At 42.6% G+C, this 26,667-nt stretch overlaps 2 protein-coding genes across 11 annotated transcripts in view; one reads left to right on the forward strand and one right to left on the reverse strand.

Moving 5' to 3' along the window:
- Positions 1 to 4,176, reverse strand: part of fam184b (family with sequence similarity 184 member B) — a 35,298-nt gene extending 31,122 nt beyond the window's left edge. For 4 of the 6 annotated variants that reach the window (XM_039614115.1, XM_039614119.1, XM_039614116.1 and 1 more), the window contains exon 1: positions 3,560 to 4,176. In XM_039614115.1, the coding sequence (XP_039470049.1) occupies positions 3,560 to 3,826 (267 nt within the window). In that variant the 5' untranslated portion in view covers positions 3,827 to 4,176. The remainder of the gene's footprint in view (positions 1 to 3,559) is intronic. The other 2 variants (XM_039614118.1, XM_039614117.1) reach the window with 1 other exon arrangement.
- Positions 4,177 to 7,812: 3,636 nt separating this feature from the next.
- ncapg (non-SMC condensin I complex, subunit G) lies at positions 7,813 to 26,268 on the forward strand. Of its 5 annotated transcripts, none has more exons than XM_031751052.2 (22): positions 7,813 to 7,903; positions 8,197 to 8,326; positions 8,811 to 9,062; positions 9,492 to 9,720; positions 9,955 to 10,100; positions 10,192 to 10,276; positions 11,054 to 11,246; positions 11,320 to 11,469; positions 13,172 to 13,312; positions 14,162 to 14,285; positions 14,573 to 14,662; positions 15,502 to 15,690; positions 18,643 to 18,753; positions 21,001 to 21,120; positions 21,867 to 22,109; positions 22,198 to 22,379; positions 22,479 to 22,644; positions 23,009 to 23,176; positions 25,249 to 25,372; positions 25,650 to 25,697; positions 25,833 to 25,902; positions 26,010 to 26,268. In XM_031751052.2, the coding sequence occupies exons 2-22, from the start codon at positions 8,219 to 8,221 to the stop codon at positions 26,134 to 26,136; spliced, it is 3,066 nt and encodes a 1,021-aa protein (XP_031606912.1). In that variant the 5' UTR covers positions 7,813 to 7,903; positions 8,197 to 8,218; the 3' UTR covers positions 26,137 to 26,268. The 5 variants fall into 5 exon arrangements, with proteins under 5 accessions (XP_031606912.1, XP_031606915.1, XP_031606914.1 ...); XM_031751055.2 differs by having other exon boundaries at positions 7,822 to 7,903; positions 8,202 to 8,326; XM_031751054.2 differs by lacking the exon at positions 7,813 to 7,903 and adding an exon at positions 7,922 to 8,060.
- The last annotated feature ends 399 nt before the right edge of the window (positions 26,269 to 26,667 follow it).

The following is a 26,667-nucleotide window of genomic DNA, read 5'->3' on the forward strand; positions in this document are numbered from 1 at the left end:
CCGCCATTGCCGTGCTTACAAGCACGCACAGGCTCCGACAACCGTGGCCGACAAATGCGATCCTCCTTTTCCCCAGACTACCCTTTCTGGGCCACAAAATAACCTTTTAAGATATTTTCAGGCGACAATGTAGCTGTGTAATGCTCAAATATCTACTTAATTTATCAAAATATCACATATTTGCAAAAGTGCTTCACGTTTCGAGAGCTCTGTTATCCACCCCCACATCCCACACCTACCCCACCCCTAACGGCTGCACCTCCCGAAGAATTTTGTCTGGGCTCTTATCTCACTTATTTATTTCAAACAATCAACAGAAAATTTCACCACATAGTTTTATGTAAGGTTTTTAAGGCTGTGGTGTTAATTTTAAGTAACATGAGCCCAGCGGCAGCAGCAACGCTTAGGCTAACACTAACTAGCTAGCAAGATTTTAAACCTGGTGCTAAACTAAGAGAAGCCACAAATCAGTTTGAATAAGAGTAAACATTTACTCACCAAGTCAGTGTATCAGGTAAAGATCCACAGCAATGACAACAATAATATCTTGAACTGACGCTTCTCCAGGTTTGCTCAACATATTCCATAAAAATGCACCGTGAACATGCGGACTGATCCCGAGAGGGAGGAGGACGGTAGTCACGTGGCATTTTCAAAACACATCTTTCATCCTTCCGCACTGAGAAGCAAAACTTCCAGCTTACTTAGTTTTTCTAAGTTAAGACAACTCAAATAAATGGAGTTTATCAGCGTTTTTGCATAAAAAGTACTGGTAACTTATTTAAATTGAGTTCTAATAACAAATTGATAAAAACTGAGTTCAGCCTATTTAATATTTTTAATTAAACACAATATTACATTTTACAGTGTACTTGACCTACCAGAGTCACCTTTTCATTCCTCTGAAAATTAATCACATGACCTAATCTAAGAAGGAAAAATGATCAGCCCAAGCTCAGTCAGCGATGTATTAAAGAGCTATCGCTGCTTTATCTTTAGAGTTACAGGACAGGTAGGAAACCACTGATCTAAATCTGTATGACATGTTTTATCTTTATCATAAAAGCAGTGACATCTATGCACTTGAAAAATCCACTCTTGTTCTATTTCATGCACTCAGGTGGGGGTTGGAGGAGGCTTGCTGCTACTCTAGAAGTTTGCTGCCTTACCTATTTAAAGTATAGGTAGGATATTTATGTCACTGGCATGAATGAGTCACTTCAACAGCTCCTACTACCGCTGCGCTTACCATTATCTGTTCATTTTTATTCATACAGACAGTGTATGTTTAGCGTCAGCTCACTTTAAGGTCAGATTTAAGGAAAACCCGCTTTCACACAGTTAAGTAAAACTACTACATGCCGTCACGAACAGTATTTATCGGATTTATTTTAGGAGCTGGGATTAAAGACGGCTTCACACTTTGATTCAGCTCTCTGGGTTTAAATCTTTGGCAGCTTGGCCAGAGAGTGGCGAGAGCCCGCCACTGTAAATCCTGCCTCGAGATCCCCTTATCGATCCTGCCGGTCGATAATGTTATTCATGTGGCCTCACAAGCCAGTGCCTGTGCTCATTGACAGTAACTTCATAGTCAGCAAAGCATGAAATTAATATTCTGTCTACAGTGTAAAGGAGAGCAAGAGACAAGGCAGCTGAAACAGGAGTGAGACGTAGACTTGACTCGCTCGGTGCACAGAGGAGAGGTTAGGCAAAGAGACAAAGCAAGCGTGCACACAAACACACACTCTCTTACATCAGCCGCCCTCTCCCACTCTCACACATACCTCCACACATATCAAAGAGGGTACTGGGTGTGCTGGATTACAAAGCAGGGAACACAGCGCCTAGTGTACACTTGATAGGGTAAGTGCAGGAAATCCAAAGACAGAATTAGAGCCACCAGTCTGACGTGTAGGTGTGCACATAAGCACACACTTTAATATGCTACTGTTGATCTCTGTGAGTCATGCAGAGACACTACTCCTCTCTCTGTAGTCGTGTGTGTGTGTGTGTGTGTGTGTGTGTGTGTGTGTGTGTGTGTGTGTGTGTGTGTGTGTGTGTGTGTGTGTGCATGCAACCTTATGTGAACATTCACAACAGCTGGCCTGACACGGTCAGCTCTCAATTCCTTCCCATTGGCTTCTTTTGCCATGTAAACACACTCCGACGTGCTGCTGGCTTATCTTTAGCAGCACCCATTCAGCCAGGGCAGACTGCTCTCACTGATGGGGGAGAGGTGTGGGGGGGAGTCGTGCAACTCAGGATGGGTGAGTGGAAGAGAGATGCAGACGTGAGGAGGTGTGTTAAGTAGAAGTCCATATGTGTGGGTGTGTTTGTGCGTGTGTGCCTCCATGCACACAGAATATGAGTTATTAAATATATAAGGTTACCACAGCTGACCCATTTCCTACTTCCTCTCCTCTGCTCTCCACCCCCCAAACAACTCAAATAAACCATGTGCCACATGCCCAGCATCCCAATGCTCAGGGGAAACCAAACACACCAAATATGTGTATCGGTGATTCTTATATTTCAGCCGCGCTCCGGGTTTCATTTACTGTGGTCGCCACAGAGCTAAAGCGGGGCTGGCATGGCATGCCATGAAGTTTCAGGGGAGACAAAAACAAGTCCTGGCTTTCTGTGGAGGGAAATCAGGGTGGAAAGGAACGGAGGGGCACGAGAGGTTGAAGGACGGGGTCGGCGAATTCCCCTAACAAGCACAGACACAAGTGCTGACCCCTCATCTGTGTCATCTTTGTTTGCCTGGGCCTGTGTGCATGATAGGAAGTCCAATTTTTTTTTTAAAGACACAGAGGTGCATCCACAAGGGAAGATGAGAAGTGCACAGTCATCAGTAATTGTCATAGCTCAACAAGCCATGGGTCATGCCCTGCCTCTGTGAGCATTATTGTGAAGATACAGAGAGGGTGAATCCCCACATGCAGCTGCTGCAGCTGTTAAACTCCCTGATAAACACAGAGAAATGCCATGTTGGTGTACCAAGCTGTTAATTAACTGTGGGGATTCATCTGTTTCACACCACAGTTAATTGACAGCACACCTTTGGAGTCGTTTTTCTCTCTGTTGGTCAGACAAAGAAGCATCACTCTGGGCTCTTGCCCAGTGAGCTGTGGAATTGTTTTAATATCCTAACCGTCCAGATTATAAATCGATGCAAGGTGATGGTAATCCATAAATCTACTGATTGATTAAAATTGCATCAGTTCTAATTGCTGCCTGATGTCTGGTGCTCGGGATCTGCAGCTGTCAGTCACGAAGCTGATCCAAGTTTTCCCGTCGTTATCCCGAGATAATGTAAAACATGTAGACCTATGTACCGACTTTATAGCTTCTTTTACCAGCCTGCTCCTTTTAAATTATTATTATTTTTTTTATTTATATTATTTTAAACTATGGATTTCATGTGTATTTTCATTTATTTTGACGCGCCGTCCGTGTCTGAGTGTGAGGCAGCCAGCGGATCATCAGTCAGCCTGACAGGAGTGACATCCGGGCGGCGCGCCTCCCTCCCTCTCTCGGTGTCACCGGCGGGTCTTACCTTGGTGAGCTGAGCGATCTTCTTGCACATCTTGCTGTGCATTTGATAGTCGTACAGCTCCTGCTCGATGTTGGAGAACTCTGCCGCAGTCCCGTTAACGGCGGAGCCCGGCCCGGGGGGCTGTGCAGCCTTACCGGCGCCTGAAGCCATAACGAAGCCCCCCAGGGGAACTTCCCAGGCCGGAGGATAGTCAGAAATGATCCCGCCGCCTCGCAGATGAAAATCCCCACCAGAAATCGTGTCAACTTTTTTACTCGCGCATCTCATTCCCCCGTCGGCACACCCTCTCCCGCGAACGGCATCTCGAGTAATCCGCTGCAAAACATTTGGGAGTAAATCGGCGGGGCTCTCCTCGTGCGTTCCCGTTGTTGCCCCCCTCTCCTGCTGTCCGCCCGGTGATCGCGGAGGTCACACGCTGGAAGTCCATCGGGGACGCGCTCGCGCCGACCGACCCTTTCCCTGTTGTCAACGGATTTTTTTCCTCCTTCTTAGTCTAACAGGGAGCGCTGGAGGATGAAGGCGTACAGTCCGACCACCTGTCTCGCGGCAGGGGCGGAGCGGGGCGTGCGTATCCTATGGAACATTACCGGAGACAGCTCGAGAGGCGCACTGCTGCAGTGCTGCCCCGCCCCTACCGGAGCTGCTGTATCAATGCCGATCAGCGTGCGGATGGGAGGTGGAGGAGGAGGAGGGGGTCTCTGGGGTCCGGTCGTGTGATTTTACTCCATCAGTCAGATAAAAGGGGAGCACTGAGGGCAGTGTCAGTTGCTGTGGACGAGCACACGATAACCCACATGCTTTGACTGTGGACTGATTTCATTGAAAAAAAAAACAGAACAACTACTAGCACTCACTATAAAAGGTGGATTAGCACAGATGAAGGAACTTCCCACACATTTATTTGTTTCTTAAACGCACTACTTTCCAAGTACACATGCACACCTCGTTGTCTCAAAGAAAACCCCTACTTAAGAGTGTGCAAGCAAATGAGAGCGCAGTGACTCACTATATGAGTGGACTCCATTTACTAAATATTCATTTCTCCACCTTAAAGGTGTAGCCTGCTCCAGAAATGTGTTGCTGCGGTTTTCATAGCGTTTGGTGGACTGACAGAGACAGGTTAAAAAAAAAAAAATGCAGCAGAGTGTCAGGATGTAATGAGAGGATCCAAATGCAGGGGCATTAACAGGATTTTTTTTCAAGGGTTATAACCGACCAGAGGGGGCTCATGGGAAATCAGAATATGCTTTCAGAACTAAAAATCACTCGAAACTGGTTGAAAATCCAGTGAATTGTAATGATTTTAATGTGCACAAAGGTAACTACTGAGAAAAATACAGTGGACTCTTTTTTTTTTTTGCACAGTAAAGAAATTAAGGAAAGGTATGTGAGAGGATGTCCATCGTTCAAAACCAGGCTGTTAAACCAATAGATTTTATTGCCTGTAATATTATTTAACATTATACAGATATACATTTACAGTGATGTGTTGACGGGGAGAAAACAGTTTTTCCGGTTGTTATTTATCTGCAATTTTTGTCTGTGATTGCATTGATATAATAGCACAATATGTTTGGAGGTGGGGATCAAATTTCAATGTGGTGGGTGCCTCACCCCTTCCCAAAGTGGGCAGGGCTATATATACACACAGAAGACAGAATGAATGACAAAACACAGGGGTCCAAGGTGGAAAGGACGTGGAGAGGGCAGGCAGTCACAACGTAGGATAGATGCCATAATCTGAAGTGTCTAGTTTTTGTAATTGTGTTTATCTAAGGATAGATCATTTTTGGTCCTTGCATCCTTTTTATAAATGCGATGAATCTACAGATAAAGTTGAGCCTGTGAGGCACTTGAACATTATGGACCCAAGTGCTTGAGTTAACTATTGAACACTGTCTTTTAAGTTCAAATCTTCAGTTTCTAATGCAAGATTTTTGACTTCTTGGCCTTTAAGCTGATGCTGAAGTAAACCCTGATACGATAAGATCAACTCAAATGTGTGTGGTTATTCTGGAGAAGGGTGAGATATGATACGTGAGATAATATGGCAGTTTTTCAGATCGCCAAAACCTTTGGCTTTAGCTGTTTGCATAAAAAGTGTCACAAATAAGCAACAATAAAAATGAGAAAAATATGCAATTCAATTAAAGCATCCCTTCACAAAAAAAAGCAGTTTTCTCAAGGCGTTTTTATATTGTGAGGCAAAGACTACAATATTAGACGAACTCAACAAGCAGATGGTCCTCCTATGAGCACACCCCCGACAATGATGAGAAAAACATCTCCTTAATTAGAGGAGACCTTCAGCAGAACCAGATTCAGGAAGAGGCAGAAATCTACCATTGCTGGTTTGTGGGTGAGCATAGAAAATCTCATTTTTGTTTCCCATTTCCACAGTGCCGGTGAATTATGGCACAAAGTGGACATGATATCAGACATTTATAAAGCCAACTTAACCATTATAACATCCCCCCTGTTTAGGCTGTTTGCATCAACCCTCTCACATCCAAGTGTTATTCAAGCACAGACATATACAAACATTTATGACAGAGCAGTTTGGTAGGATAATACCTGCTTTGGCCAGACCTTCTGTGCCACTTACGTTTTTCTGATCATTTTTTGGGACACAGTTTGACTCGCACCATCTTGGGCCTAAATCTCTCTGTTTCTGAAACATTCCTCTTAAACATTTTTCTAAATGTGCCCCAGGAGAGTGTGTTGCTGTGCCACCTTTATAAATCCAGTTTTGATCTAATGACAGCCTAGTTTAGTTGAAACAAACTGATTATTGGGCCACATTCTTTGGTGGTTCACATTATGCATCATAATCTCAAACAAACATGAGAAACTAGGAGCAGGTAACCAAGCCTTTAAATATGTAGGCCTAAATGTGTTTATTACCTTGCAGTTAATACAGAGTTTGAATCTCAAACAATTTCTTGTCACCTTTGCAGTATTTACAGATGTACACAGGTTTTTTTTTTCCATCCCTCTGGCTTCTGATGCTGTAGCTGTGTCGTCTAATGCAGGGATAGTTTGTCCCTGTATTGTATAAATATTTAATATGATAATACACCTTCATGATAATCCCTGGCCTACATGCACACAGGTCTAAAGCAAACAGTCTGACAGAGTGCCATCTATATTAAATTAATTTCCAAAAATAGATGCCATAAAATGAGGAGCCCTCTCTGCCTGTGTAGAAGCACGTTTTTGCCCTCCTTATGGGTGAGCTGTCCCCTCCACAGCTGTCCAGCAGCTGTGGCCCTGGACACTGGCTGCACGATACTAATGACAAATATATTATACATATGAGTTAAATTATAAACATCAGTAAGTAGTTCAACAGAAATTCATCCATATGATTACCTAATGTATTTATATAGTAGTTTTAAAGAGAATAGGTTTTCAGTCGAACTAATATGGTTGTTATAAAGTAAAAGAGATGCTTTCATAAAAGTTGTTAGTCACCTCAGTTAATTCCTTGCAGGAAACCAAGCTAAATAAAAGTTTAAAAAAGGGTTAGGGTTAACAAAACAAACAAACACAAGAACTCAACTAATAATTATTGGTATATTGCCATTTTGATGTATAAACATAATGCAGAGGAAATCAAAAATACCCTTAAATTACATTTTTGCATATCTACAAAATCTGTTAAATATTTCAAAACTGTGAAAAAAGCCATCAGTGTCGTCTCAGTGGGTTTGATCTATAGAATAAAACCTCCAAATATCTTCATCACACTATCTTTGAATATTTCCCCAGTAATATGACATCCAACATCATTCAGTTGCCATCTTATTTGCCAATGGGTTGATTTAATTCAACAAACTGATAATGATATTTGACTAACATATTAGGGATACATACGGGCATCCATAAGTCAAACTTTTAGGCTAGTATTTCAAAATTTAAATTTATTTACTCAGAATTTTGAATTAGAAAGCCGGACTGCATTTTTTAGATTTTTTATTTATTAATTATTATTATTTTTAGTGACAGAAACAAGCTCTTTTTAATTTAAAAATTTGAGAAGCTTTTATTATGTTGTTTTCTCATTAAAACAAGTATTCTAATATGGCAGTGACAAGAGGTCAAATATCCATTGTTCGATTATCAGATAAAATAAATAAATAAATAACCTTTTTTGTCAGCTATATCCTCCAGAGAATCGCTTACCCGCTTGGCATACACCAATGACTGTAGAAACTACAGTCATTGGCATACACAGGAAAAAACCATACACGTGACGCACATACGTACGCAAACAACTCAGTTCTCGCGAGAGTAAAATTCAAAAACAGGCGGTTGTTCACTGAGAAGAAAACTGACTAAGAGGTACGTTTTAAAGCTCACGCGTTAAGCTTTTGGCTTTAATACTACTTTTCATGTCTGATAATTATAAAACGGCTCTCTAGGGACTTCGTCGTGCGTGACTTAATTACGTTGCGTTGTTTATTTTCTCTGCTCTTGTTTCACTGGTAATTCTCTCGAGGTGGGTTTAGGAAGCTAATGAGACACCGGAGACCATCAGGCTGCTTCCTTTACTGCTCGCTAATAGAGACATTTCTAACAGCAGAGTTTACTCTAGGTAAGCCTGCTTCGGCTCATGGTATCACTATCTGTATTAGTTTAGGTTTCTGCGAAGGAAAGATGACGGCGGACAACGAAATAGACATCAAGGAGGCGTTTCAGCGCGCTCAGAAGGGCCACAATAACAAGGCAAAGCTGGTGGCGAGCCTCAAGAGCCGCTACAACAAGGTAGGAGATGATGCTTTTTTATCAGTCTCTTCCTACTTGTCTTTCACATTATCCTGGATTAATGAGTGCATTGTGATATCTTTAATGTGATAAAATAACTCAGTTTATACGAGAAAGTATAAATGCGCTGTCTTCTTAGATATGGAAGAAATACAGTAAAGTGAAATTAAAGCTTGTACACAGGTTTTCATTCTCCTTCGTCACATCTACGGGTACTCTCTATATATCCTCTTGCACTACGTGCTTGAATCTCCTTTGAGGTCTTCCTCTTTTTCTCCTGTCTGGCAGGAGACAGGAGACTTGCTTAAGTTTCTGGAAGTTTAAAGTGCTTGGGGGCTGTTTGTATTAAACTATCGGACAGAAAGCAAACTAATCTCAGATTAACTGAGATGTCTGGATTGTTAAATAAGTCTTTCAGATGACCTAGGTTCTTATTATTGATCTCATAAGCAAGGACCCTTCTTTCCTCTGTCTCGTCCCTCAGCTTGAGGATAAATCACTGTTCCACGAGGAGTTTGCGCACTACCTGAAATATGCAATGATTGTCTACAAGCGTGAACCTGCAGTTGAAAACGTCATTGAGTTTGTTGCGAGGTTTGCTACAAGTTTCCAGTCTCCGCCTAAAACAAACGAGGGGAAGCAGCAACAAGAGGAGGAGGAGGAAGAAGAAGAAGATGATGATGATGCTGAGGACGATCATCCATTTCAGAGTTTCATCTTCAACTTTCTGTTGGAGGTATGAACATTATAATGCTAGTTTATGCCTGTGAGCATTGTTTTTTGGTGTTGTTAGTGAAGTGACCAGCAAATTCTTGACCTATTGATGATGATTTGTTAAAAATTTCTCCCTTTTTTTCCTTTTTTTAAACAAGTCTGTTAACCACAAAAATTAAAACTTGTACATTTCTGATTTTGCTCTGACTTTTTGAACACAAAGGCTTTGAGGTGATTCTTGTCTATACTGCCTCTCAATCTTATTTTGTGGTTTCCCATATGACTTCTTTCTATTCCTTATGTATTCACATCTGTTTTTCCTCATACACTTATCCTGATCCAATCTATGTTCACAATTACTCTCGTATCTCTGCCTTTTCCCTCCTAATCCGAGTTTTGTGCCTTTCGCTCTTATTCTAATTCTCATTTTCTGCCTTCCTTTTTATCTCAGTCCCACAAAGCCAATAGTCATGCAGTACGTTTCAGAGTGTGTCAGCTGATCAACAAGTTGCTGGGCAGTATGGCTGAGAATGCACAGATTGATGACGATCTCTTTGATCGCATCCACCAAGCCATGCTGGTCCGTGTCACTGACAAATTCCCCAATGTGAGGATTCAGGCTGCTTTGGCCATGACCCGCCTTCAGCAGCCAACAGATCCAGACTGTCCAACCATCAATGGTTTGTTTTTTTTTGTTTTTGTTTTTGTTTTTTTTAAATATTGAAATCTGTGACTTATTATCTAAAATTATGTGTTGAATCCCCCAAATCCTCTACATGGTCTTAAATTCTCAATCTTCTCTTGAATCTCACTTCTTAGAAAGTAATTATTGTCACGTTTTTTTTATTTGTTTGTTTTGTATTTGTGTATCTTTGTTACTGTCACTCAAACTGCAGAATTATTTTCTCCTCTAGCGTTTATGTTGATTCTGGAAAACGATACTAATGCCGAGGTGCGACGTGCCGTTCTGTCCTGTATTGCAATGTCCCCTCGGACCCTCCCCAAAGTACTCAAACGCACTCGAGACATCAAAGAAAATGTCCGCAAGTTGGCGTACCAGGTACCTATGAATGTAAAAATATGTATCCACTGCAAGGGCTGGTTGATTACGGAGATTTGCACTAAAACTTCCATGTGTGTTTCTATTTAAGGTTCTGGCTGACAAAGTTCACATTAAAGCTCTTAGCATTGCACAGAGAGTAAGCCTACTGCAGCAGGGCCTCCATGACACCTCAGGTAATACTGATTTTTGTGGTTAAATAATACTATTTTTATACAGATGCATTTTTAACTTCAAAATTTGCACTTAAAGTAACGCAAAACCCCAATCAAAGCTGCTGCTAACTTTTTAATTAGTAATACACCAGTTATTTTTTTCTTCATTGTCAAAAATGTTTGTTTATACAGCAAAAAGCTCTTTGGAATAATGAGTGATCTAAAAGTTAAAGAGATTTCATTACCAAATATAAAATGAAAAACACATTGGAGAAGTTGAGCCCTTTTTTACCCCTCGGCTTTAAAAGGCTGATTGGATATTGAACTTTGACATCCAAGTTTGTGAATTTGATAACTCGACAACGAAGCAACGCTTTCAAACTGATACCAGAAGTGTATCAATCTCAGGATTTGAATCTGTGACCTTGACCTTGAGGTCAGGCTTTCTGAAAATTTTGTGAAGGCAATAACTCGAGAAGGAAGTCGCCTTGAATTTTGAAATTGATAACATAAGTGATAATAAAAATCTCTGACGAGTTTATATCTCAGTGATCTTGACCTCAAGGTCAGGGGTCAGAGGTCAAGTTTTCTGAAAGTCTTGTAAATGTGATAACTTGAGAATAAAGTGACGTAAGAGTTTCAACTTGATACCATAGGTGTATCTACTGGTGTGCTGATGGGTACCACTGGGCACCGCTAGTATTTTTGTTTATGTAGAGGAAAAAGTGTCAGAAATATCTGTCGATTGACAGGAATGGTTCTGCTGTATATGTGTCTGATAGCCTGTGTGGTTTTCAGAAGCGGTAAGGGAGGTGGTTTGTTCTCGTTTGTTACCGGCCTGGCTGCTTCGGCTGGATGGGAACATCATTGAACTGCTCCATAGGCTGGATGTGGAAAACTGTGCAGAAACGGCTCTGGAGACCCTGAAAGCGATCTTCAAAAACATCCCGACTGAAGAGCTGCTGCAGAACCGAGTAGAGCTCGACAACAGGTACTCTCACTTCTCCTTCTGTCTAACAAATAATAAATAAAGTTAGAGATCATGATGTGTGTGTTTTTAACAGGAGGCTGATCCCAAAGGACAGTCTGACCTGTGAAAATGTGCTTTACTGGAGAGCTCTATGTGAGTTCATCAGGAGTAAAGGAGATGATGGTGATGAAATGCTGGAGCAAGTCTTGCCAGATGCAGCAACATATGCCGACTACCTCTGTGGGTAAGAAGAGCCACTGTTATTGGATTATAAATTGGGGTTTTCTTGCTTATTGCTGTGCTCTGTAAATTCTGGACCAAATAGCTTTTCATATTGGTGGAATTTATGGAATATTTTATTGGGCACTTAATGTGCTTTTAGTTACTTTGTGATGTTTTATTTGAAGAAAAAAAAAAACCAAACAGTTGCCATAAAGATTGTGTTGTGACTCTAGGTATCTGAAGGCAGGTCCGGTGTTCTCAGAGGAGCTCCTTCTGTATGTAACTGTGTGGCTAACTCAAAGCTTATATAACAGCGAGGCTAACTGACTGCTTTTTGTTAAACTTCACCTTGCTGTTTATAAAATATAGTTTTACTTCCAGACAAGTTAAACTGCTTTGCTCATGGTCAGTGCACATAAAAATGGGTGTGTTTTCATTTACAAGAGTAAAACGTGATACTTTAAAAACAATAGTAATCAACTTAAAACGCCTTTAGTGTGCAGCAGGTCAAGTACAATCCAATCCAGGTATGTACCAATCCAACTTTTTCCAGTTGTGAGAAAGAGTTCATTAGGACTGAAATGTCCACAATTTGCAGTTAAATTAAATTAAACAAATCACAAATAAAAGCTTGAGTGAAACACCTCCATGCCGTTGTTGCGTTGCCATTAGCTCTCCCACTCTCCGCGGATCATCACGTTGTCACCGACATCCGACCAAATATCGGATCGATATTTGGAGCTCGTGTTTAGAGCAGCCTGAAGCCTGAGCTTGCATGGACTTAAAAACACTCACACTGAACCCATTAGTTGAAACTTTTGCCATGTTTAATTTGAACATGCACCAGTGGAACAATAAAGAAAAGCACGACATATCCACCTTCATGTTTATTTTTTTAAATAATGTCATTTGCTTTTGATGGGTACCATTATCCTTCGCAGTCCTTGTTAAATTGATGTTTTCTGTGTCCTTTGTTTATTAACAAGTTAATTATACAGATAAGTTATCTCACTTGCAGCAGCAGGTTTCTTTTTGTAATCCTTTAGACTTTTATCTTTTTTAGTAACAATTTTGGTTTTCAGCAAATATGAAAACAAGACAGTTATTGCACCGCATTTATTTTCGTAACGATGTTGTTGTTTTGTTTTGTTGCCTAAATTGGTATTGTGGTGCTTTATGCCCCTAACTCTCTGCCAAGCTGTGTAAGCCAAAGCTTTTTATTTCTTTTTTATTTGAGTGATCTCCATAGTACAAAGAAATCCACTTTATAAAGGAAAGCTTTTAAATTGGCCCTATTTTTTTCCAAAGTCTGTGGGTAATCATGATCTCAGTAGTGATCCAAGTGATCATAGCTGATTTTTGCCATACTCAAGCCGACTGACAGCTCATCTGCTACTCTTGCTGTGCACTGACAGAGCTGTTTTATCACCAGTCTAGTGCTTGTGTGAGTGTGTGAAATACTGACGTGTGATATGCTCTGCAAATGAATTTGATTTAGCTAATTGGCAAATCTAACATTTGTCTCCTCGTAAAATGGGTTTATTAATTTGAGAGAGGTGACAAGTAGCTGGTTGGTTAAAAATCACTCCATCGCTGACTGATAACTGACTCGGCTGTGTGACATTTGGGAAAAGCCTTAATTTTGTTTATGCTGTCAGAGTAGCTGAATTATTCTAAATGAATGGGCTCTGAGAGCTGCTGTTGTCTGACTCTGACTGTTGTAGATATCTGAAGGCTGTGCCTGTGCTGTCCGAGGAGCAGAGGGCCGACTTTAACCAAGTGGAGCTCGTCATGACCAAAGAGTTCATCTCGCACCAGCTCATCCATCTCATCGGTTGTCTGGACACCAACGAGGAGGGTGGCAGGTAAGATGAGAACAAGGTTGAGGAATAGGAATTGGATGCAAAACACCTTAAAATGCATGTGGAAATCAGCTGGGAAAGAGGAAGGATGTTTTTGGAGGGTGATGCAAACAGTCTGCTATTTCATTAATCAGTATGTCCTAACAAATATAGCCCAAAATGGTATAAAAAAAGTCTTTTAGAGCCCTCTTCTGATGTTTCCTACCCAAACAGCAGGCCAGAAATAAGAAACAAGTGTATGAGATCTTCATATTGTCAAAACTCATACAAGAAAGTATTGTCTTTTCTTTGTTTGAGAAATGACTGCCAGTGAAGATTATTTTCTGACAGTCAACTAATTGATAAATTAATTAAAAAAATTTCAGACCCAGATAAGTTGATGTGACAGGTTAGACGGTGAGCTGACTGGTTGGTTAAATATTAAATTAAATATTGTTTTGATTTGTTTGCTTGTCTGTTTATCTGGATAGCTCAGGAGGTTCTGGTCAGATTTGCATGAAATTTTACTTTTGGGTTTCATCCAACTCTGAAGTAATAAATCTGTGGAGTCAGTCTGGGTTTGGAACCAGACTTTGGTTCGTAGTGGCAGCTTGAGGCTTGGGGTGTAGAGCGGGTCATCTAATAATTTGAAGGTCACTGGCTTTATCTTCGACTAATCCATTCTGTGTGAACGGTGTGAGTGTGTCTGTGAATGTTAGTAGTTTTCAGGCTTGCGACTCTTGTTTATATATAAGACTTTAATTAATTTGGTAGGAGATCCATAATGTTAGTTTTTTGAAGTCTGTTTATTCATTTAACGGTTAACCAGCCTGATGAGGGGGTTTGTTTATGCTGAGCTGTGGGTGTTCGTAGGAAGCGTGTGCTGGCCGTCCTGCAGGACATGTTGGCTCTTCCTCAGACTCCCTCCTCTCTGGTCTTCCTCCTCACTGAGAAGCTCCTCAACCTCATCCCCGATGACCACAGACGCATCCAAACTGTAAGTTAAGCTTAAACATGAACTTCACTGTATAGTCAGTTGTCGTGTTATTGTGTTTTGCACAGGAGGGGAAATATAAATGTCACTGCCCTTTATGAATCCAGCTGACAGACCAATTAGTCAGAAATGAAATGATAAAGGCTGTAATTATTTATCAGTGGTTCCAGATGGACACGCACCGGGGTCTTTTTGTTGGACGTGTCAGAAAATATAACAGGTTTCCTCTCAGCTGTGGCATCATTGACCCTCAGATTGATGTTTAAATGAGTTGGCTTTGTGTCGCACAGGTGGCAGAAATCATCTCCGATGTGAGGGAGCCCATCACAGAGGCCAGTCAGCCAGTGGATGAGAACGAGAGCCGCCGCCGGCAGGTCCAGGTGGGTGACACTCTGCCAAATGAAAACGCCCAGAAGCAATTTGATTCTGTAAACCCGTCCAGTTGTCTCACTGTGACTGAATAGAAGAGGTAAACAGCGTCTTTGCACAATTCTACTTTATAGAAGTTAAAATTCAGAAGGTGACAAAAAATCCCTTTCTATTAAAGGATACCATGTAGACTGACTACCAGATTACTGTCTAATAATTTCTGAATCAGTTGGATTTTTGCCTTTTTCTTTGCTCTCTGCTCCATTTATATTCCTTCCCTTTCTGTTTCTTTGTCCTGCTCTACATCCAGCTGGCAGATGGTTTATATTTAAGGCCTAACTCATTTAAACTAGCGGGGTGGATGGTGAACGTCATGTACGCTAAACGTATCTTTGCCTGGTAAATCCTGGTTCATTAGCTCTCCCTTCTTTGCTTCATTCCCTTTGCTTAAGCTCCATGCACATGGAGGGAATGACTCTCAGTTGTGACTGTTAATCTGTTTCCTACACCTTAGTTTCCTCACTAAATACTGAAATCTGTTGGAGGCGAAATGGCTGTTGAGAAAGTTCATCCTAGCCCAGGTGTTCACTAACTCTGTCCGCTCTGTGCACCTGGTCTCTCCCATCTTTTTATTCTTCACTGAGTAAAGGCAAAGAAGGCTCCAGAGGGTTGTAACCTCTCCCAGAGCATCAGCTGTTGTTTTTCCTGTTTGTGGAGGTGCAGTTTTCCATCTCAACAGTCCTCTCTGGAGCGTGCTTCAGCTGAAGAATGACCCTCCCTTCTTATTTTTATTGTCTGACCTGTTTTTTTTTTTTTGTTTTGTTTTGTTTTTTTCCCCTTCCCCTCCCAGCTTGCAGAAGTGAAAGTGCGTATCTTAGAGGCTAAACAAACTCTGGAGGACTGCATCTCCGCCCAGGAGTTCAGCCGGGCGGCAGAGCTGAAGGACACCATCACAGATCTGGAAAATCGCAGGAACCAGATCCTCCAGGAAATTGCAGAAAGCAACCAGGTGGCTGACAAGGAGGTCCGCACAGAGAAGGTATATAACTACACAGAAACATCACCTCTGCATTTAAATGTACAGTTTTTGCTCAGCTCTAGCTTCATTCTTGGACCCTTGGGGCATTCACAATCTGAAAAAAGCCATTTTAGTGCCTCTCCTTTTAAGGCAACCCCCTGTTTATGACAGCTCTGATTTGTTACCCCTTGTAAGCCGAAGCTTTCCCAAGCAGACAGGAGGTATGGGGGCTTGTTTCTGCCACTGGAGGGAAAAATGCCAACCATAAGTAAAAGTTTCTGGATATTATCTCAATATTTTGTCATAATCACTCAAACTTCTGAGAAAATAACTCAAAATGGAAAAAATGGCCTGAATTTTTGAGTCATGATTTGCGATAATAACCAAATATTTCTACATATTGGTGCCAAGTTTCCATGGGGTGGAGTTGGTGAGCTCAGGGCCAGAGCTGCACGATGGCTACCCCAAATCAGTGACATACAAATTCAGGGGTAGAAAAAAATGCTGCTAAGTCTGCATTTAGAGCTGGGATGTTAAACAGAAAATTGTCAGGCGGTGGAAGGAATACTTCGAGGACCTCCTTAATCCCACTGACACGTCTTCCGAGGAGGAAGCAGAGTCTGGGGATGAGGGAATGACCCGCCAATTTCTGGGGTCGAGGTCACTGAGGCAGTTAAACAACTCCTCGGTGGCAGAGCCCTGGTGTTGATGAGGTCCGCCCGAGTTCCTGAAGGCTCTGGACGTTGTAGGGCTGTCCTGGTTGACACGCCTCTACAATGTTGCGTGGAGATCAGGGCAGTACCCTGGACTGGCAGACCGGGTGGTGGTCCCCATCTTTAAGAGGGGAGACCGAGGTGTGTTCCAACTGGGGGAGCCTCCCTGGGGATGCCAGGGTGTTGGAAAGCGGAGGTGTGTTCCAACTACTGGGGATCACACTCCTCAGCCTCCTGGGAAAGTCATGCCAGGGTGCTGGAAAGGACATACAAATTCAGGGAGGAACAAATGGTCGCGGAACACTGGACCAGCTCTTTATCCTCTCGAGGATACTGAGGGTGCATGGGATTGCCCAACCAGTCTACATGTGTTTTGTGGACTTGGAGAAGTTAAACGGGTGTCCTGTGGGAGGTGTTGCGGGAGTATGGGGTGTCTGGCCCACTGCTACGGGCCATTCGATCCCTATACAACCGTTGTGAGTTTGGTTCGCATTGCCGGCAATAAGTCGGACTTGTTTCCGGTGAGTGATGGGCTCCGCCAGGCTGCCCTTATCACCGATTCTGTTCATAATTTTTATGGACAGGAAGCCAAGTGGCGGAGGGCTTCCACCGGTGGCCTCAGAATCTCGTCTCTGCTTTGCGGATGATGTGGTTCTGATGGCTTCATCGGTGTGGGGCCTCAGCTCGCACTGGAACGTTCGCAGCCGAGTGTGAAGCAGCAGGAATGAGGATCAGCACCTCCAAATCTGAGGCCATGGTTCTCAGCCGGAAAGGGTGGAGTGCCCACTCCGGGTCGGGATGAGTTCCTGCCCCAAGTGGAGGAGTTCAAGTATCTCGGGGTCTTGTTCGCGAGTGATGGGAGAAGGGGCCGGAGATCGACAGGCGGATTGGTGCTGCGGCACGTCCCGACCCTCACCTATGGCCCACGAGCTGTGGGTAGTGACCGAAAAGAACGAGATCGCGGATACAAGCGGCAGAAATGAGCTTCCTCCAAGGGTGGCTGGCCTCTCCCTTAGAATAGGGTGAGAAGTTCGGCCATCCGGGAGGGGCTCAGAGTAGAGCCGCTGCTCCCTCCACATGATGTCCCAAGGAGGCCCGGGCAGACCTAGGGTGGTGCTGTCAGCGTGAATCTCATTGGCCAAAGCGGCAGAAATGAGCTTCCTCCGAAGGGTGGCTGGCCTCTCCTTAGAGATAGGGTGAGACGCCATCCGGGAGGGGCTCAGAGAGAGCCGCTGCTCCTCCACATCGAAAGGAGCCAGTTGAGGTGGTTCGGGCATCTGACAAGGATGCCCCTGGGCGCCTCCTGGGTGAGGTGTTCGGGCATGTCCCACGGGAGGAGGCCCAGGGCAGACCCAGGACGCGCTGGAGAGATTATATCTCGGCTGGCCTGGGAACGCCTTGGTGTTCCCCGGATGAGCTGGAGGAGGTGGCTGGGGAGAGGGAGGTCTGGGCTTCTCTGCTTAGGCTGCTGCCCCCGCGACCCGACTTCGGATAAAGCGGATGAGGATGGATGGATGGATGTTAAACAGATATGATCAGCAGATCAGATCTCAAATGGTCTGGTTCATCTCACTGGATGATGTTACAAATAGTGCTGTCAGCGTGAATCTCATTAAAATGACGTTAACGCCATAACCGCATTAACTTGGTAAATCTCCGTTAGCTATTTAGCGCCGATTGCCCCGTGTGTGGGGGTGCATGGTGCTAACGTGTTAACGAGCTAACTGCGCTAAGGCGTTGACACCGCACAGCCCTGTGCACGGGGCGATCCTCGCTAACGGAGATTTGCAGCGTTAACGTCATTTTAATGAGATTAAAGCTGACAGCACTAGTTACAAAGTTTATAATAATTCCAGTATTTCAGTATTTTTAGATCCCAACAAGCTGAGTCATAAAGACAACTTTTGTCCTCCATGATTTTTTTTTTATAAACTGTCATACAGACTTCACATGTGGAGATTTCAGCTTTTCATTGAGTTTGCCCCCGTTTTTATACATCATGGGGTGTGATGCAATAGTTTTACTAGTGCATCCCACTTGAGATCAGATCTGTCTGTATGTGACCCATGAACTGAAATTACTATGACAGACCTGGTTTAGAGAAGCCTGAGCGTTTTGCTGACTGATCTCATTATTTGAAACCTTGTTCATATGAGCATCCATCACCATATGAGCCATCAGCATCCATATGACAGAAAATAAAGAATGCATTTTAATAAAATGAAATGGTGAATATGGTATGTGTTTGTTTGCTTTGCAGAATGATCCAGATACTCTTTTGAGGTGTCTAACGATGTGTGCTGAGCTGCTGAAGCAGATGAACATCAAGACCCGGATTGGTCCAACCATAAGCGCCTTAATGTCTTCACTGGTAAAAACAAAACAAACACTTGAGTTTGTGTCGTAACTAAAGATGCAGATCTATAGTAAAGGCAGCAGCATCGCCTTTTCAGATCTGAGTTTGTACATCTGGTTTTTCAGAAACTTTTGTTAGTTTCTTTAATGCTAGTGTTGAGCCAACGCCACCCTGTAGAAAACAAGCATTTAAAAATATCCCTTCTTTAGGACAGGAGCATGAGCTGTATATGAAAATTTGAGGTCACAGATGAAGGGAGCCAGAGGGTGGTTTTCCCAAAGACTTCGATGCACATAACCAAACTTCTCAGCCGATGATGGTTCAGAGCTGACAGATTCTCGGAGTCTTCAAACTTTGTTTCAACACCCACCAAGTATAAATCGTCTGAATGAGCATCTAACTGAAGCAAACTGATAGCTGCAAAGCAGAGGCGGGCTATGAAGAGATACCACAGTAGTTCCAGATTGAAATTTCAACCGTTAAAAATGTGATGCAGAAAAAGCAATTAAGGGGAACTGTGGGCGCCAGAAAAAGATCTGGGAGACCAAGATAAGTTAGGGTGGAATAAAGAACTTCATGACTGGCGGGCAGGAAGGCAAAACAAACGTCAGCTATCACAGATGATATGTGCCTCAGGATACACTCCACAGATAGAAGAATGGATTACTCGACGTATCATCAAATGCCCTCTTTGAGGAGAACTTAAACATCCTGTTTGTACAAAACTACCTGAAGACATTTCAGAACTGCAAGTGATCAGAAAAAGATTTGATATTTCTTCAAACAAGGGACACTAAATCCACAGATCAGGCGTAACAATATGACCACTGATGGCTGAAGCGAGTAGCACTGATTATTTCTTCATCACGGCACCTGTTAGTCTGTGGGATATATTAGGGAGTGAGTGAACATTTTGTCCTCAAAGTTGATGTTTTAGAAGCAGGAAAAATGGGCAAGTGTAAGGATTTGAGTGAGTCTGGCGAAGGCCAAATTTTGATGGCCAGACCACTGGGGCAGAGTATCTCCAAAACTGCAGCTCTTGTGGGGGTGTTCCTGGTCTGCAGTGGTCAAGTGGTGAACGAGCAACAGGGTCAAGGCTCACTGATGCATGTCGGGAGTGAAGGCTGATCTAACAGACAAGCTACTCTAGCTCAAATTGCTGAAAAGGTTAATGCTTGTTCTGATAGAAAGCTGTTTGAATACACTGAACATCGCAGGTTATTGCTGTTTGGGCAGCAACAGGGGGACCAGCACAGCATTACATTATGCCTGATCCGTGCATATAGACTGGCCAAACATTTTCATCTTTCTTAGTATTTATCACATCAAAAGTATCAGGGGATTTCACACAAAAAAATAACAGACTGTTTTTGCTGCTGATAAAACTCAAGACCACAAAGTCTAAAAGCTGAAGATTTACATATCAAGTCGTTTACACACAAAAAAAGAAGAAAAAGAAGAAAGAAACTGTGATCTGTCACCGAACAACAAATAAATAATTCTGTATTCGATGCTGGGGGCAGATGGAAGTTTGTGACCAAATGAATTCATGTGTTATTTCTTCTGTTTTACAAATGCTTGTTTTTCTCATAGACCCTATCTGTTATATTCTCAGAGGTGTGTCACGTACCATTTCTCAGCTTTTAAAATTTCATAAAACACAGACTTTTTTAGGTACTGACACGCTGGCTCGCGCTCTCAGACATGCCCATAGTAGTGACAATATTTTCATATCACGTATAAATGTTCACTGTACTATGCATGACATGATGAGGCACATCTGCAGTATTTGTTCTAAAAAGGGTTAACAGAGGTTAAAGTGGTTTGATTCAGCTCATGCTGTTTCACTCACTTGTTTCCCTTAAATTCCACCGCAGCTTTCTTTGTTAGTGATGCTGAGCTGTTGGTGGTTCAGTCGATAAAACCAGCCCCTGCTGGTACCGTCCGTGAATCAGTTGGACAAGAACTGTCCGAAGTTTAAGGTGTGGAGCGAAACATCGTACATGTAGTGCATGACACACGAGTGCTGACAAGTCAGGTAGTCTGAGAGCTTGTGCAGAATATTGTGTGTGAATCCTGATGACTTTGATCAGTATTTCACACCCATTCATCAGTAATAAGCCTTTATTACAAAACGTATAGAAATAAATAATAATAAATACTAACATCTGTTATCTGTTACTAACAATGCACAGTTTATTAACAATGGTTAAGTGTTAACATTATTGATTGATTGATTTCACTGTTTTTCCTGCATCTCAGATCCTGCCCAGCATAGCAAGCGCTCACCCTGCTGTCCGCAACATGGCTGTGGTGTGTTTAGGAACATGTGCTCTGCACAGCAAGGAGCTAGCCAAAACCCACATGGTCCTGCTGCTACAGGTAACTTCTTACAGATGTGTTTCAGATACCTGAAACAGTTTGTTTACATGTGTAAGGATGCTACACGATGAACAGAAAGTTAAGCCTTAAAATAATTTCCACACTTAAATTGCTGTTTTCCTTCTAATCGGATTAAATGATTATTAACCGCCTAAGACTCAAACTCTTTCATGGCATGCATTTCTCTTTGCTATTTGGGCTCATTGGGACCTGATGAATGTAAAAACAAAGAATTACCTGATTTTTTTTATATATATATATTTTTTTCCCCCTGATTTTTGTTTCTGAGAAAAATGAGATCCACATAAGAGGACATTCGTATTTAATTTCGATAGAACAGTGGCAGTGTAATGTCCTCGTAAGTGGATGTCGAGTCCCTGTAGAGCAAAATGTAGTATTTTGGTCTGTCAACCCAAATTATGTCCACATATGTGAACGCCAGGTCCTAAGAGGTTAATGGTATTAATAATTCAGTTACTGCCAGTCTTTATGCAAATAAAATAATTGCTAATCAATCACTTAAAAAAATGTAATAAACTAAACATGACGCCTTTAGCTTATGAGCTGTGCTCAAACTAATCCTCAGTTATTTTGTAACTGTAGCTAATTGCAAAATAAACAACATTATGCAAGCTGGAGGGGAGTCGGGGGGTGATTCTAGTAATTTTTGTTCACTGACAAAAAACACACATGACTTACAGGCTTTCTTGATTCAAAGTGCTCTGTGTGTGTCTGCGTGTTTCCAGATAGCTCAGCTGGATGAGGTAAAGATCCGTATCAGTGCTCTGCGGGACATCATCGACCTGCTGCTGCTGTTTGGCTTCCAGCTTCTTTCTGAAACAGCTGCCACTGAGCCGGCGCCACCCTCCCAATCCTCACCAGAGAACCAGGACGATGACACGGCGGTGGCAACCGAGGAGAAGGCGGACGTACCAGAGGACACGGCACAGAGTATCCTTGTGATGCTGTCAGAGTTCCTGGACAGTGAGGTGAGCCTGAGATATTTTACTCCAGAAACTACAGCATGCATGTGGGTGTTTATAGATGTCTGATACATGAGCGGGAAACATCCTTCAGGTGTCCGACCTGCGGACAGAGACAGCGGAGGGCCTGGCCAAACTCATGTACACGGGCCGCATCTCCAGCGCCAAGATGCTGTCCCGTCTGGTGCTGTTGTGGTACAATCCCGTCACAGAGGATGACATACGCCTGCGACACTGCCTCGGCGTGTTCTTCCAGCTGTACGCCCGCGAGAGCAGGTCACTAATGTGAATGTTGAGTGATGTGGTCACTTTTATTTAACATGGAAACTCCCCCAGCTGATCATGTGACATCAAAATGGTGTTTTTATGCGTCAGGGCTCACCAGGAAGTCGTGGAGGAGAGTTTCCTACCGACCGTTCGGACTCTGATGAATGCTCCGGCAACGTCTCCGCTCGCTGAGGTGGACATCAACAATGTAGTTGAGCTTTTTGTTGAGCTAACTCGCCCGGGAGCGCTCATTAAACCTTCAACTAACACTGAGGTGAGAAACATCGAAGACTGATAAGAACTCTCAGGAAGATTTTGAATTAAACCCGAATTCCAAAAAGCCATTTATAATATTATTATATTAGGAGTGTGGATTTACTGTTGGGTTTGTGGCTCTGTTCAAGGAAAACACCAAGGATGTTTTTATTACCTCACTGAGCGTTTCGTTATACGTCTTCCCTGAAATACCAGCTAATAGTCTGCAAAATGTTTCACATGATTACTGCAGGTCAAGTAAGCGCGAGCAGATTTTAATTTAGTTCTAAAGTATTGTAAAAGGTTTAAGTTGGTAATAACAACAATGCTAAAACAGAGTTAATCTCTGAATAATTGTGTTTGTATACTTGTGTATCTCTCAGGAAGTGTGTGTCCATGACTACATGGCTGTGCGTATCTGTGGCGAGATGCTGAAGGACCCCACAGCCCCCGAGGTGCGCCTCTATGCAAAGACTCTGAGCAACCTGGAGCTCAGCAGAGACGTGACCGTCAGGGAGGACCTGCAGACGCTGCTGCAGCAGCTTGTAGAGGTGAGTCTACTGCTATCGCACCACTCTGTAACGTAGTCCACGTGATATTGGCAACAAGCTCACCATATCAACAAGAAATGAAATGAAGGCCTGGAGGCCCGTGCAAAAGAAACAAAAGGTGGAAGGAGACTGAGGGAGCCACACAATGGGATGGAGGACAACCCTTAACTAATGAGGTTGTATAAATAAAAAAACTAAACTAAGGTACTGCCAAAAAACAGCAGACTGCTAAAACCTCACAAAGAAAAGGAAAAAGAACACAAAAAAGGAGGGACCTATAGATGCTCAGGAGCTGCTTGGTCTAAGAGAGATCGCAAAACCTTTTTCCGAGCTAACTTTAAACAGGGGCAACAATTCGTTAGTTACTCCACCCAAAAAGAGAAGACGCAAACACAAGTGAGAACTAATCACAAATTACAGCTAAAGTTGTGGAAATCACAATTAAAAAAAGCTGTTTTTTGTTGTTGTTTTTTTGTTTGTTTTCAACCAAAAAAAACTAAAAGTATGGAACATGTTCTGTTTATTTCAAGCTCCATATTTTATATCCTGGGACTGATTCACAGTTTAAAATAATCCTTATTTACCTTATACTAAGACTTTGTGCAGCCACTCAGTTCATCCTTTATCTGAAATAAGCTCTTTTAGCTCCTCTTCCTTTAAGCCAACTTCTGCTGATTTGTTGTTCCTTGCAAACAGAATATTTAAACAGCAAGTGGGTGGAGCAGTTGTGCTCACATTTAGAGTGAGACTGTGAGCACCACTGTCTCAAATGAAGAATTTAAAGCAGTGTGACGCCTTTGACGCTTTTGATCGTGAACATAGCATTAGCCACTGTAACGGGACACATGAACGACATCACAGGTCCATGTTGTTTTTAAAAACAGTTGAAAACTTTCCAGAATTAACTACACCTCTCATTAGAATAATGTGGAGAAAACAGCAGCTCCGACTTTATGACCAAAATGTGTTTTCTGTGGAGTTGAAGAAGATCAGCTAAACCGGGTTGTATTAATTCAATTCAATTCAATTCAATTTTATTTATATAGCGCCAAATCACAACAAAAGTCGCCTCAAGGCGCTTTATATTGTACAGTAGATAGCACAATAATAAATACAGAGAAAAACCCAACAATCATATGACCCCTATGAGCAAGCACTTTGGCGACAGTGGGAAGGAAAAACCCTTTAACAGGAAGAAACCTCCGGCAGAACCAGGCTCAGGGAGGCGGCCATCTGCTGCGACGGTTGGGGTGAAAGAAGGAAAACAGGATGAAAGACATGCTGTGGAAGAGAGACAGAGATTAATAACAGATATGATTCGATGCAGAGAGGTCTATTAGCACATAGTGAGTGAGAAAGGTGACTGGAAGGAAAAACTCAATGCATCATGGGAATAACGTCTATTGCAGCATAACTAAGGGAGGATTCAGGGTCACCTGGTCCAGCCCTAACTATATGCTTTAGCAAAAGGAAAGTTTTAAGCCTAATCTTGAAAGTAGAGATAGTGTCTGTCTCCCGAATCCAAACTGGAAGTTGGTTCCACAGAAGAGGGGCCTGAAAACTGAAGGCTCTCCCTCCCATTCTACTTTTAAATACTCTAGGAACAACAAGTAGGCCTGCAGTGCAAGAGCGAAGTGCTCTAATAGGGTGATATGGTACTACAAGGTCATTAAGATAAGATGGGGCCTGATTATTTAAGACCTTGTATGTGAGGAGCAGGATTTTGAATTCAATTATAATGTAATACCAGCTTGTACCACAAGATGGTGGATTGAGTCAGTTTAACCTTTTGCCAGGACACCGTTGTAAAGTTTCTTGAGGAATAGTTAAAAGGACGGGAGGAAAATGGCACTATAAGTCCTAAAACATCTTAGCATGCTTCCCCCCTAGTGGTGAAAGTGGCACATGTGTGAATGTCAAAAGACAGAAATCATCAGGATTTATGGAAAAACCTTCACAGAAGTCCATCAAACCGAGCTCATGTAGTGTGGAGCACAGACCTGCACCTGCATATCTGTCTGTTAAAAGGCCCATTGTTTAAGTTCACCCCTTTCCCTCCTCCTTTCCATCAGGTGGTGAAGGATCGTGTCTGTCTCCGTGCTCTGGAGAAGATGATTTATCAGCTGGCGGACTCAAAAGAACAGGCTGAGCTCCTCAGCACCACTGCGTTACAACCCCTGGATGTCAATGCAGATGGTATGTATGCAAACACAGACTTTAAATAGGAATGGCCACCTGATATCCCATGGAGCATCTCCAACTTATGTTACCTCCTGAGTGTGTGTCTAAATAGATTTAAAATCCTCATTTGTGACAAGTGCTAGTGCAAAAGGATTACATGTCTTTACCAGCATGTTGCTAAGTAGATTAAAAATGCCTCGCTCCGTCCCGTTCGGTATTTGTTTAGATAAAAATGCAGCAGGCTGAGGGCGGAAATGCAGAAAAGTGAGTTCTCTGTTTGCTGTTTCCACAGAGGCTGCGACAGATGATCCATCAAAATCTGCCAAGAGAGCCAAAAGAGGTAATGCAGGGTTTTTTATGCTCGTCTAAAACCGCAGTCATTCAGTGCCACTATATTTTTAGAGCTCCTCCTCTCCTGCCCGAGGCAAGAAGTTGACTCAGCACTGGGAGGTAACCAGAGTCTTTGTTTTCACAGGTCAGAGGAAAGCGTGCACAGCCAAAGGTGGCAGAAAGCCGAGCAGGAGGGCAGAGTCGTCAGAGGAGAGGCGAGTTTGCTCATTTTAGCAAAATAGAAAACAGACCCATTCAGTAACATATTTATCACAAGTGCATTTATTCATTTTCTCGTCTCATCATCTCTCTTTGGCTACAGCGATGGAGAAAATGTCCCAGAGTCGGCCTCCATGGTGCGTCCGTCACGGAGGGCCAAGACTGCAGCTCTGGAGAAGACGAAGCTGGACCTCAACCCTCTCATCAACCAGGAGGCCAATGTGTCCTGAATAAAGAGATTTACCTTTCTGTATCGACTCAGTGCTCAGGCAATGAGTCATATTTACCCTTAAGTTACATTTGTGTTGTTTTCAGTTTAAAGTTTTGTCATTTTAATCATTAAAAAAATGTATCAAAGTTAACAAAGCTTGTTCTCATTTTTTTTTTAATTTAGTGCAAACATATCCTGATAACTTTTAACAGGGAAAAAAACAAATCGCCATTTCACACAAGAAGCAAAGACAAAATGTTTCTTTTGTGTTCATGTTTTAATGCCCTGAATAACCATGAGACCTTTGTAGATTCTTTGTTTGAAATGGTTGGGATTCCCTTACAGTTCCCTCTCTAAAACCAAGTTGATCACCATGAATGTGAAGAATTCAGGGAGGTCAGATTTCAGTCATTGAAATCTTAGAGAATAAAAATGGAAATGGTATTTCAGTTTTGCTTGAAGTTACATACATTTTCTATAAATTCTTAAAGGAAGAGTAACAAGTCAGGTTTTTACAGTAAACAGAAATAATTATACTGTAAGTAAAGTG

The sequence above is a fragment of the Oreochromis aureus genome, linkage group 6, assembly GCF_013358895.1.
Source record: "Oreochromis aureus strain Israel breed Guangdong linkage group 6, ZZ_aureus, whole genome shotgun sequence".
In the NCBI taxonomy this organism is placed as follows: domain Eukaryota; kingdom Metazoa; phylum Chordata; class Actinopteri; order Cichliformes; family Cichlidae; genus Oreochromis; species Oreochromis aureus.